General features: G+C 43.4%; 1 protein-coding gene across 2 annotated transcripts in view; it reads right to left on the bottom strand.

Moving 5' to 3' along the window:
- Nucleotides 1–14,112, bottom strand: part of ADAM12 (ADAM metallopeptidase domain 12) — a 2,697,358-nt gene that overhangs the window by 1,112,428 nt on the left and 1,570,818 nt on the right. For both annotated transcript variants that reach the window (XM_069239710.1, XM_069239711.1), the window contains exon 10: nt 9,591–9,675. In XM_069239710.1, coding sequence (XP_069095811.1) covers nt 9,591–9,675 — 85 coding nt within the window. The remainder of the gene's footprint in view (nt 1–9,590; nt 9,676–14,112) is intronic.

Raw genomic sequence — 14,112 nt, forward strand, 5'->3', positions numbered from 1 at the left:
TGTCACAAAGTGAAGCAAGTGACATAACGATGTGGAGTATGTGTGGAGGGAAGAGGAAGAGAGGCATGGCAAGTAAGTGGGCACTATTCTGAGAAGAAGGTCACAGATTGGGGACATGTGAGAATACAAAGATGACAAAGAGATAAGCAAGTGGACAGTAATTGAAAGTGTGCGGCACCCCATACTAAAATTGAGGCAACAAATTTGCTATGACCACACTGTGCTGAACCCAAATGGAGTAACTAGATGTTGTCAGAAAGTCAGCTGTGAGGCGCAACATATTGATAGCTTGTAGTGGTAATGGAGAAATATCAAAGGCGAGTGATAGAGCTTTTGATTTGAGAACTGACAAATGTCAGGCAATTTGATTAGTAACTGTTGCGTCGGCTCCTAAGATCATATAACGAAGCAGGCATGTTGTACATGTTTAAGCTATTTATTACATGTATGTTGGAAAATGGGTTATTGGTAAGGGCAGGTAAGTACCTACACTTAGCAATAGGCCACTAACCTCCACTTAGGTCCAGTTAGGTCCCAGTAAATTAAACCCAGCTCAACCCTTGGTAGCTTGGCAACGAGCGACAAGGCTTAACTTAGGAAACAGAGTGTAAAGCATTCAAATATCACAAAACAGTCATTAAATAAAACACCGGAAACAGTTTAAAAATCCAAAACCAATTTATGAAAATAGATTATATTTTTATCTTTAAAATGACACACAAACGAATAAAATCGGATAAGGGGAACTGGAGATATGAATTTTTAAAGAAGGCTGACCGCGATGGAGCCCTGCTCGGCTACAGCTCGCGGGAGGCCTCGGTCAAAAGTTTACCTTCGGACTTAGTCTCTTTTCTGAAGATTTTCTTCAGTGGGACGAGCCTGCCAGTCCAATCCGACCTCCTGGAACTCTTCTCCGGATACGCGTCACGGGAGCCCTCGGTGGAGATTTTTACCTTCGGACTTAGTCGTTTTTTCGAGGTGAAAATCCGTCGGCTCCTAATATCATATAACGAAGCAGGCAGCTTGTACATGTTTAAGCTATTTATTACATATATATATATATATATATATATAGCTATTCAGTGCATATAGGAAAGAGGTCGGCTCAGCTCCAGCATCTCAATAACTGTCCACCAGAATGTTGGACAATGGAATGCTGAACATGTTGTAAGTCTCCTACACATTCCTCATAAGTATACAACTCATAACACATCCCCCACTTTCTTTATAAACAGATATATCTATATAGAAAAAAACAACAACAAAAAAAAAATGCAACACTATACCCATTACATACATCTAACTTATCACATAGTCTTTCAGCCAACTAGTTAGCACCCTTCTTCTTTTTCCATCACATAGTCCACCAGAACTCCCCACATCCTCTTTTACTCCCTTTCCTTCAATTTTGTTCTCTTCTTCATTAACTCTTCCTTCCAATATTTCACAGACATACCCTGGTTATTCTGCACTCGCCTTGTTGCCAGGTTATTACTCCTTTCACTAGTTGCTGGAGCATTCTGTTCTTTTTCACCTTCAATCACGTCCTCAAACCAAGGAGAACCTTTATTTTCCATAACTTCCACCACCCAGCAGTCCTTTGTAGGATTCTTAACACACAAAGCCACACGTTTAAGATTCTACACCTTGCCATTTCTCTATCTGACAGCATTCTATAATTTTTCCACCACTTCCTCCAGAGCAAAAAATTGACTTTCACCTTTCTGGACTTTATTAGGTTTCTTCATCCGTACCCAATCACCCACCTACATCAAAACAGATTTACCTCCTCTATTCATATCATAGTAACCTTTGCTTTTCATATGTGTCTCCTCCAATTTTTGTTGTAACAAATCAGGTGACCATTGCTCCTCCCCATTGTTTAACAACCACGTAGGAGTTAATTTTCACACAGGCTTCATTCCTCTCATCATCACCAATAGGGATTAACTTGTAGAATCATTTACTGTCAGACTCTATGCCCATATGGCTTTCTTCACCGCAAGCTTCTAATCACACTCCTTACCAACAGCACTTTGAATAACTCCTTTAATTACACAGATAAATCTTTCCACAAAGCCATTTCCACTTGTATTATAAAGTGATGTGGTTTTGTACTATATTTCTACTCTCTTAATTAATTAAGTTTTGTTTGCAACCTTAGAAGTAGTAAACTGCATTCCATTGTCACTCAATAGCATTGCAAGAATACCATCTGGTTCAAAGGCTCTGTATAAAAACTCCATAACTGTGCAAGTATCTACTTTCTCCACAATGTCAACCACAGGTCCTTTTGGAAAACAAGATCTCTCAACATAATTAAATACTCTTGTAAATCTCCCTCTGGACATAATACGTTTACAGCCACACATTCCCATGGTTGTTTGGAAATTGTACATTCGTTCATTAGTGGTCTCACATAAGGACTTATCGGCAGAAGAATATGCACTGCAAGACCTAACAAACCTTTCTACTGCTTTGTTCACTCCTAACCACCAAAACACTTCTTAACTACAGATTTCGCCCTTACAATACCAAAGTGCCTCTCATGAAACAGCCCTAAAATTACTTCATGTAATTCACTTGGTGGAATAATTTTGCTTGCTCTAGAGATCAACTCCTTATCTATAGACGATTACGACCGAACTTTGCACAAAAGGTCTAATATGCTACATCATTTGCTCTTTCTTTGGCCAACCCTCATACATGTAATCTACTGCTTTCTGTAAAATATTATTTTTTCTGTTCCACCTCTCAAACGTCTTTTTTGATAGCTGGTTCACCTGTTTCATGCACCAAAGCAATCCTGAATTCATTCCATGGATCATCATCAGATTCCTCCAATGGACACGGCATCCTAAAAAGACAATCTGCCACCAAATTATCTCTGCCAGGAACATATACCATACAATAAATATAGGCCCTAATCACGACCAGCTGAAGCCGAAATACCGCCGGTGCTTGCAGTCTTAAAGCTGCCCTAACACAACTAATCTCCAATTTCCACCCGAAAACGGGTGGAATTCCGAGACCAGTTGTGCTGGCGGTCGGCGGTGCAGAGGTGGTACCGCCATGCCAACAAAGAGGATACACACCATATTACAACACGTAATATGGTGTGCCAGTGTCCAGATGGCGAGGCGCCGGCAGCCATGGAAGTGCTAGGACCCCTCCCAGATGACCTCCTCGACAGACGAGGTAAGTGGATTGTCCAACAGGGGAGGGTGTGTGTGTGTGCGTGTCAGTGCATGTATGAATGTCATTAACGTGGGGGAGGAGGGGTGTTTGTGGGTGTATGTCTGCGTGTGTGAGTGATTGTGGATGGGGTGGGGGGTAAGTGATTGTGGATGTGGGAAGGGGTGAGAGTGTTTGTAGATGGGGAGGGGAGTGAGTACGGGTGTGAGCAATTGAGTGAGTGAGCGGATAGAAGGGGTGAGTGCGTGTATGTGTGTGCATGTGTATGCAAGTGGAGGGGGTGATTGTGTGAGTGAACAGGGTGAGCAGGTGAGTGCGTGTATAGAGTGCAGGAGGGAGGTGGTGTGAATGTATGTATGCGCTGGGGGAAGGGGGAGGGGGAGTGAATGCATGCATGAGTGTGGTGTCTGTGTATGTATGTTAGTGTGAATGGGGGTGCATGACACGAGTGTGTGGGGGAGTGTTTGTGTCTGGGAGTATTTGAGTGCATGTGTGCGGGTACGTGGACATGTGTGTGAGTGTATCCATTCCTGTCGCCATGGTACATGTCTGCTAGCTTTTTCTGGGGGTGTGACCTGCAGAAAAATGCTGGCAGCCTCCTGTGTCGTGATACCACTAGCGGTACCATACCTTCCGCAGTGCTGGAGGTGCTCGCCTCCTGCCCGACGGAACACGGTAATATGGCTGGACGGGTGGTGGCACGGCGATTTGGCTTTGGCCAAACCGCCAAACAACTAATTTGGCGATATTCACTGCCGGACAGTCAGCGATAACACTGCCTCCATGCCCCTGGCGGACATGAGACCCATAGTCTTTCAATCGCATAGGCAGCCTTGCAATCCTGGCCTTTGCAGAAATGCTCACCCCAGTAGTTAATAATTTGACTAATGGCTTGTGATCACATCTGATGGTAACTGGCTTGCCCCAAACAAAGGCACAGAAATGTTCTAAAGCCCATGCACATGCCAGCATATCCTTTTCTACAATGGGATACTTCTCTTCCATGGGTGACAATTATCTGGACCCAAACAAAATTATCATTACCTTTAGGATCTATCTGTTCCAATACTGCCCCTAGACCACTGTTGCTAGCATCTGTTGTCAAGATACTGTCCAAACTTAGATCATAGCTGCTTAATACAGGCACTTTTTTCATCTCTTGCTTGATCCCACAACATTCTGCATCACAAATTTGAGGCCCACATGAATTTCACATTCTTATTAAGCAACTGGCAGATATTTTACACTTAATCTGCAAAATTTTGAATACATTTAGTACAGAACACAGCCATTCCTAGGAACATCTAACTTCATCCTTGTTAACTGGAGCTGGGGCTCCAGTGATTGCATTTATCAAAGAAGATTCAAAAAAGATTTTGGTTTTATTCCTTCACATGCCCCAGGTATGTCACACTTCTCTCAGCAAACTTACATTTATTCAAGTTCACTGTCAGCCCATCACACCCCAATACATTCAACACTTTATGTACCCTTTCATCATGTTTCTCTCTGCTCTCCCCAAAAAAAGGATATCATCCGGGAAGAACATTACACCCTGCTCCCTTCAAAATAATCTATGCATCAGCAACTGCTAATGCCAGACCAAACGGTATCCGCTATAATGCAAAACACAGGGTGTGATGAATGCAGTGAGTTTCCTGGATTTTGGTGTGAGGAAAATCAGATGATATGCTGCTTAGAGGTCTATGGTGGAAAACCATGTAGCACCCTTTAAGGATTACACCATTTCAGTGATTTCTGGAAGGGGAAAATGATGAATAATGATATTGTTGTTCAAACGGCCTAAGTCATCACATGGTGTAACTTTCCATTTCTTTTCCCTGCCACATGACTAGGAAAATCCTGTCTGAGCTCTCTGTCTGTTCAATCACATCCATTCCTGTAAGCTTATCCAACTCTCTTGACACTTCTTCCCTTATTACCATTGGAATCATCCTCATCTTGTGTACTTTTGGAGTAGCATCACTTTTAGGCACAATTTTATGCTCAAACCCTTTTAACACTCCTAGATGTTCTCTGAATACTGTGGGAAATATCTCTGCCATGTTCGTGCTCAAGGAATTTCGTTCATCCATGATCAATACATTCTCTATACTATTAGGTATCAGGACAATATGTAGGATGCCCTGGTCACGCCACTCTAAAACTGTTGGTGCAGTTTTAGAGTGGGGTGCACATGACCTTCAACCATGTGCTGCAGGGGTGGAGCACAGGGCCTGGTCTGGCCACTGGTTATATCCTTCCATATCACTTATAGCATGCATTCATAACAGCACATGGCTATGACATGACATCATTTGCCATAACACATTTACAAATACTTTTAAACCTTAATGTCTCAAAATCTACTGAATGGATTTACATCAAATAACAATAAGCACGATCTGCGAACCAAGATCTATCTTCCTGGTAAATTTAGGGTCATTCCATTCTTCATTTTTTGCGGTAGCACTGCTTAAAGAAGTCTATGGAAAATGCATTGGGAAACTTGTTTTTTGGATCCCCTTTTTTCTCAGCCCCCACTTGACGGATCACCCCGAAACCTTCCAGAAAGGAGCTGAAGTGGTGAATTTGCTTTATTCTGGAAAATTTCATGAAGAAACAACGCCAAAGTTGATAGCAAACCAAAAAATGCCTTGTTTATGGAAAAGCAATCCTAAACATAACTATCTAGTGGTTACTGCCACAAGGATATATTCACTGAAAAAACAAAGGTTGAAGTAAAGTTATACTTAGGTGTGATATAAAAAGATCTGTTTTTGTTCTAAAAACAAACACCTTACAAAGTCACTGAAAAAAGCAAAGAATAAAGTAACATTATAGTCAGGCGAATATGTCAGTGAAAACATGAATGTTTTAAACTAAAAAAATACACATACATTTACCAGAGATAAATATCAGAGCTAACTATAACTTGTGCCCCCATCATTCACTGCTTATGACCTCACATATTACATCACTTGTAAAATGTTTTATGACATCATTTATGACATCACTGATGACAATGATGACATCATCGAATGAGTGTGTTAGTTTGTTTGATACTTTACATAGTGGCGGGTATCTTCCATATTACTTTTCTACCTAGTATTGTACAGCCTTTATCCAGCCAATGGGTGTAAGTATATACAAAACGCATGTAATTCCCATGCATCATAGATGTGTAGAGGTATTGAACATGTTATAAATCTTTGTATTGAAGAGTAACGCTATGTACGATGACAGTTGATGACTTGTGCCCAGAATGTTTAACACATGTATTTTGTTTCTGCAGAAAACGTTTTCCAACAGGGCCAAGATTCTAGATAGTACATACTAAGTATCGTAAGCAGCCATGAGTCATTAAGACAGAATTGTCTCAGCATGCTGATTTCCATAAAACATAGAAGACTGTGTGCACCCGGCACTAACCTATATTTGAAGGCTGCATGTAGTATGATCTTTAGTATCTTCACACCTTGGTTATTTTAAGTGAATTGTCACTCTTTGGACAAGATTTGCATAGAGTTTACACTGTTCTTAGTAGATACTTTTTAGTACTCTGTGGTGTATTTCTCATAAGAGTTTCATTGTCTGCAAAGTGTGGTACAGAGTAAACTCTCTCCATAGAGTACATAGTTTTAAGAGTACTTAGTTTTCTACTCATATGCACTTCATTTCTCAATGTAGTTTTAATGACTGTCAGGGGTTTGATACAGGTAAAGACTGTCTGTAGAAGGGTATCAGTCTTGTTACAGGGCTTGAGTGTCCGGAGGAACTTGGTTTTCCCTGAACAGTTCTATAGAGATTGAGCACAGTGTGCAGGATAGGCTACCCTTTCATCTGTAGTTCATAGTCAACATCCACTTGGCTACCCACGAAGTGTATGGTATAGGGTCAATGTTGTCCATAACACAACCTTGCTTTACCTACGGGTTGTAGGTATGATTGCAGTAGAAATGCTTCATGTTATTCTGAGCTATTTTGAAATTACTTTCATAGCTCTAATGCAATACTGGTTTAGAGAGCAATGTGTACTAAAGAAGCTTGGATGATGTTATCAGTGATGCCATAAGTGATGTCAGCAATGATGTCATAGAATATGTCATGAGTGATGTAATATGTGATGTGATAAGCAGTGAATAGCAGGGGCTCATGTTATGGTTAATTTCTGTGTTTTTCTTTGTAGTTTAATCAATCAATCAATCAGTGGATATCAGAGGGTTTCTAGGTACTTGTTCAAAATGTTAATGTTGTAAAAGACATATTCACCTAACCCACGTGGTCCTCTACCCCTTGCCTCATTAGGCCCTGGAATGTTTATTGTTAAGAAGGGGGGCAGCAAAGCCCCTCCACTGAGCCTTCAAAAGGCCACATGCCCGAGGCCTGTGTTTTTTTTTTTTTACAGGGAGGAAGGCCGCATGGCTCCCCTCCTTGATCCTTTTAAAGACCCTGGAGACCCCATCCCTCTTTGACCGTGTGCGGTGGGGGTTTAGCCAACCCCCCAGCCACCTAACCCATTCCATGCACCGCCTTCAGCCATGCATGGATGTGGGCCAGTGGCAGAGCCTGGCCAGCAGCCACCCACACCTCACACGGCCTTCGGCTGTGGTAGATGGGTGGTCAGCCGCAGGCCTGGCCCTGTGGCCCACCCCTTATGTACAGGCAACCTGGGAACCTGGGAGGGGGGCAAGCAGGCCCCGCCCCCAGCCAATTATGGCCCCAGGGACCCTATCCCCCAGGGTTCACCGAATTACCAAAAGGGGGGGCCCTCTTCCTGGGCTGATTTTGGCCCCCGGGGAACCCATTCCCCAGAGCCCAGACAATTACTGCAAGGGGAGGGATCTGTGGGGCATGCCATCCCAGGCTGATTTTGGCCCAGAGGACGCCCATCTCCAGGGTCACGCCTATTACTAAAAGGGGAGGGGCAGTGTGGCTCACTCCCTGGGGCAATTTTGGCCCCAAACTCCATCCACTGGGGCCCAGCAAATTGGTGAAAGGTGAGGGGCCTATTTTGGCCCCAGGGACCTCATCCTCCTAGGTCCAGCCACTTCATGCTGTGTGCCCTGGCCCCACCAAGGGCACCCAGTGTGCACTGTTGGAGGCTGTGGGCGGAGCCTCAATGCCCACCACTTTTTGGTGTTTTGACCATTCGACAAAGCAAGCAGTTCTGCCTTACACAAAATGATACTCTTTATCTTGTTACATGACAGTCAGCTGTGCATGTCGGGGGGTTGGGTGGCTGCATGGGTTGGGTGAAGGGCCAGCATCCAACCTCACGCCAAGCATGACGTTCAGGCACCCACAAGAGGTTTGGTGCAGGCCTTGCGCCCAACCCCACGCCGTGCACATTGATGGACATCTTACTTTATGAAAATCACTGTAAAAAAGAAAAAATAATAAGGTTAAAGGGACGTGTGTGTGCTAGGTAAAATTGTCAGATAAAATATACCATTTGAAGCAAAGAAAACCGCTGACATTTACCAATTATAGTTATTCAAGTAACTATAACCCCTGCCCTAAAGTAACTATAATACATGCCTTTGCCATCCCCTGCTAATTACCTCCAATATTGCATCACTCAAGATGTTCTATGACATCATTGATAACTTCACTGCGTAATCTGAAATGGCATCATTGCTAACAACACTGTGCAAGACAGGGGCATGAGCTATAGTTACTTTTGGGGGAAGAGTTATAGGTAGTTGAGATAACTATAACTGGTGAATTCCAGTGGTTTGTTTCCTTCAGGGAATATATACACACATACACAACAAGATATATAGATAGCTAGATAGATTCATTTGACGCAATGCTTTAAAATGTATATTTTAGTTCTTCTCCCTAGACGTCCTACCCAAAATGCAGTACACATAACATGTTCTAAATGGAATAATTTCCGCATGAAACATTTATGAGCCGGATTTTGCTGGTGCAGGCACAGGCACTAGAAACTGTAGAGCACACATAACTGGGCTGTTAAGTGTTATTTTTTCCCTTCTTGGGTTTCAGTTTTTTTTCTTTCACACTTTGCTTTGTTCATTAAGGTCTAAGGGGAGGGTAAGTTGAACATTCTGTTCACTGGAGAAATAAGCAGGCTGTATAACCACTATGTATCTACGAGGAGTTCTACATGAACCCAGCGTACCCTTCGGTGGTAATTTTCAGCAGATTTAACAGATATGACTTTCCTCATTCGCTGTAGTTTAATGCTGAGAATAACATAGATGCATCACAAAACAATAGACTGAGATAAAATTGGTTGTTATTAAAGTAATGGTACATTGGCCTGCTGAATATAATCTTTTAACAGTTGGGCACATTGTAAAGCGAACACTAGAGAAAGTGAGAAGTGGGCTAGCAGGGGCGACAGCTCGTGGGCGCCCAATACTCACCATGACAACCCCGCCAGACTGCTCTGCAGTGCACATGCTCATGATTGGCGCCATACCAATAGTAGTCCCGTGGAAGTACACGCCGCTAGAAACAAGAGAGAAACACGGAATTTTACTTCAAGCTCAGCGCAGGCCCCTGAATGTGAAACAAGCCTTTGTCAAGGGCACTAATTCCACGAGGGGCTAGATCTACACAAAATACAGGCGCTGCAAAGACGCTGTCCCAAGAGGGCTGAAGAAAAACGTCAGTGGCAGGGCCTTTCCAGCATAAAAAGCACGGATTAAAATATGGTTTGTATTCTCCCTGACAGCCAGGATTTCAGCATTGCATGTTAGAGCATCTTTCCGAAGAAAATCCTTCTGCAACTGCTACTAAAATATTAAAGCGAGTGATTTGCACAATGCTGCAATGTCGAATGAACATATGTGGAGCAGTGAAAGTAATGATATGAATATTTCTTACCATCAAGTTCCACATGGATTGGTTCAGTTATAAGAGGTTCCAGAGACGCAAGGGGTACTGTACGGTTCATTTACATCGCATGGTATTTTTAAATATTTTAATATTTCATTACTAATTATAAGGGATACCATGGGTCTCAATGGAGCTAGGCACGTGAGCGAGGCAGAATAATAAAAAATAAATATAATTACACTGATATCTGCAACCTGTGACATGCTGTTGTGAACAGACTAAGATTCAAAGCCTGCCGTCTGTCATTGGAGGTTTGCGCAGATGCACTGCACGTAGGCTTTCCGTGGGTCACAAAGTGCTGTCATGAGAACAGTTAACTCGTGAGTAAATGTCTGACCCGGTGTATGCGTCTAAAGGAACTAGCCATATACATTGGCATGTAATTTGCACTCACTCTTAAGCACACTGTTACTGAAATTCGGGGTCGGGTCAATGGTTTTACTTCTGAAGCAGGAGTAATATTTTGCTGCTCCACAGCTGGTAAAGGGTCCTAACTGTTTCTAGGGCAATCTGTGGCTACCTTGCTCCTGGTGCCCTTGGTGATACCCTATTATTGTTTTGCTAAAAAAATAAATGGATGCGAGCCACCCATTAGCTCCTCGTCTGTTCTTAACTTCCCAGTCGTTAAATCATTACGTTTTCTTCGTTTCCATAGGCAGGATTTATTCATCATATCCCTACTATAACCTTAAAAACAACTAGTCCCGAACATGGGCTCTATCTACCTCCTGGCTGGAAGTTCAGAAAGAGGGACTTCACCTTCCATACTTCCTACTCGTTTCTGTCTCACTACCCAGGATGCTTTTCTTCCCTTTCAGTAAGAATTTTGTATTTCATCTTTTCTTTTCTCTTTATCAGTGATGCCTCCGCAAGTCATTTAATGTACCCCATTCCCAGGTTTGACAGTGAAATGCAGCTATAGTTGGAGTCTGGTGGTGCAAAGGTGAGGATTTGGATGAGCATGGCCAGTAGGAGTGCAGCTCAGGGAAAATAGGTGGATGTCCTCTCCTTCTAATCTAGAGAATACACGCATCTCTGCCTCATACAGTGTGTGTGTCCTGCTCCCTAATTTGTGGCCGCTCAGTTATGGTCTTCATGTGCTAGGGGCTTGGGAGAAGGGCTGGGGTGCCTCGATGTTCAAATAGGCCTTCTTTTACAGGCAAACGCATAGTTACATGTTATTGTGAGTGCTCTTCCCAGACCTGGCTTTTCCTATGAGAAACTAATGGATTTTGGGTTTTGTAGTTTTGTGTGCCTCCATTGAACGAATTAGATACCTGATAGAAATCAATTATGGGTTAGAGGTTCAGGACTGCGGGGAGTGTCAGGATTGGCAAGGGGTAGGATGGTCAGCCTACATCTGCCTGCTGCAGTCCAGCGCAGCCTGTATGCTGTGCAGCAATCCTCTGTAGTTCCTCTGCACGGAGGGTGCGTATTGAGTAAGGATGATCTAGAGCTCGGGATAAAGTTGGTCCCATGCTTTCTCTCTGGCATGGAGCCAGCACCTTTTTAGTTTCTCTGATGGTGCCATGTTAAACTGAAATGTAATCGAGGTGTTCCCAGCATGAAGAGTGAGACAAATCCCTTTAAATAAATAAACAACTGTCCTAGGCCATGTAATTTTTTCAGAGAAGCTGCCTATTTGGTTCTCCCGAGGTTTTTGGTTGCCAGGTGCGTGGTCTAAGCATTACATAAAGGTTACTTTTTTAAAAATGGAGTTTGCAAGCATGTGTGTTTATCAAATTTTCCATATTTCCTGATCAACCCATGACGGTTACTGCAACATGTATACTTTCTCATCCGTTTAGCTCTACCTTACATACTTAGAAGGGTATATCTTAAATAGTTAGTGAGCACAGCACAGAACAAAGCTAAAGCAACTGCCACAAGAGCAGTAGGTTACCTGTTCACGACTCATCACCAGTACGCTCATAATTCATAAATGTATTCTCTAATCAATACACGCTTCTATGAAGCACCACAATTAAAGCGGAGTTGTAATGATTGCTTAGGCAATGAAACAGTTGCAACTTTTCATGCAAAAGCTTTCAGTTTAGCCCTTGTTTCGGTTCCAGTTACATGGGCAGCAGGCTGTTACGAGAACCAAGAGCCACTCCTGTCTGTTTTAAGAAAATTAGCTGGTGGTTTGCGTTGCAAAGTCCAGTTTGAAATTGTTGTGTTTTGTGGACTTAAGAAGCGCTTATTTTGACTCCTAAAGAATGTTTATCAACATGATCTGGTAGGTCTGTTCAATTAAAAGTATATCTATATATCACAAGCTATGTATTTTCATATCTCGTTGCCTTTCTCTTCTTTTGCATGCAAGCATGCAAACATAATTTATGAATATTGTTGTTTGTATGTATGTTTTTTTAGATAGGAGCAGCACTTGAGATCTACTGTTCAGATCTCCTGGCCTGTGGCATGATGACTGATTTCTGCTGTGACCATGGCCAATTTTCTTCTGGAAGATCTTTTCAGCCTCTAGGGCTTTCTTTGTCTAGTCAAGCAAAGTGTCTCAGTTTGTAAAGTGCTCACCTCTTAGACCTACGGTTCATGATTTGTAGCCCCTGTGTGGCCTCCTACTCATTTGAAGACAGAAACAGAGGACCTGTGTTTAGGGATACAATAGGATTGGTTGTCGGTTTCAGCTACTGACTCGTAGACAGGAGTTCCCGAGTTTCTTCTCTGATAGACCATGGCCACCCTCTTATACTTGGGCTTCAACCTGCTTTAGGGTCCCTTTGTTCTTTGACTAAGTGCTAATGATCATTGATTTTTGAGGTTTTATAGGTTTAGTGTGATTCTGCATTGTCTGTCCATTCTCTCATAGAAATCTCTGAGCTAGTCTCCCTATTGCAGGTTTGATTCTAGCTTGCTGTTTTTCCATGTGGTTTCTTCATTATGTTGCTGACCCATTGAGAGGATATTTTGTTATAATGTTGCTTGATGTCTGTGGTTTCCCTTACTGCTCTGTTTTGGTTGGGAGCACCACAAGTGGCTTACTTGTTACTGTCTCAGACACTCAACCTCATGATTCCCATGATTCTCATGATCAGCCCTTCCGCCTCCCTGCCAGCCCCTCCTACATCCCAGGACTACTTATGCAGGTGGCTGCACAGCCCAGTGAGTGGCCCCAATCTCTTGGTCTGTGCACCGCTCTCCCCACTGTCAAGCTCCACTTGTTGGTGCAGCGCTGGTGCAGCGCTCCAACAGCCGCGAGCCTCTGGTTCGGGATCATTGTCCGCTGGCTTTTCTCCATGGCACTCGCTAGTCACTCCTTGGATTTCTCCTTATTACTGTTGCCCTGCTGTAGTGGTAACCTTACTGTATTGGTGATAACTTTACTTTGTTTTCGCTTTTACATACATATTGTTACTTGCTTCTTGGTTTTTGGAAGTAGTCTGTTTGATTGTGTACTTTGCCCTGCCGACTCCTGCCCACTTCCGCAGTTATTCCTGCTGGTTCCCACCATCTGCTTTCCTGCTTCCCTGCCAGCCCCTCCCTTTCTCCCAGGACTACTTATACAGGATGAAGGCATGTCAAAGGCTAGCCGGTCTGCACCCATTTGCGCCTGGACCATGGCCAGCACTCTTACCATCCATCACTACTCCAGAACGGACATCCTCTCCATGAACAACCAACCTCCAAGCATGAATTGCTGCAGCACCACTCCTCACGCCACTTCAGGTCCTTTGGTCTGCAGCCACTGCTGTTTCACCTGCAACACCGCACCCCCCCCCCCAAAAAAAAACAAATCCTGCCACCGCCTCGATTAGCCAGGCCCACCACCGACTTGACCAGCCAGGCCCGCAGTTAACTACAATGCATCCTGCTCAATGTCTGATTCCTCTGCATGAACGCAAATGAGATTTGGGACACCATCACCACCCTGGATCCTGACATCGCCTTCATCACTGAGATCTGGCTCAACTACACCTCAGCATCCGACTTCACCACAGCCACACCAAACTGATACAAGTTAATTTACCATGACCGCCCCAACAAACCTGGAGACAGAATAGCCACCCTACATAAAGAGACACT

The sequence above is a fragment of the Pleurodeles waltl genome, chromosome 6, assembly GCF_031143425.1.
Source record: "Pleurodeles waltl isolate 20211129_DDA chromosome 6, aPleWal1.hap1.20221129, whole genome shotgun sequence".
Taxonomy (NCBI): domain Eukaryota; kingdom Metazoa; phylum Chordata; class Amphibia; order Caudata; family Salamandridae; genus Pleurodeles; species Pleurodeles waltl.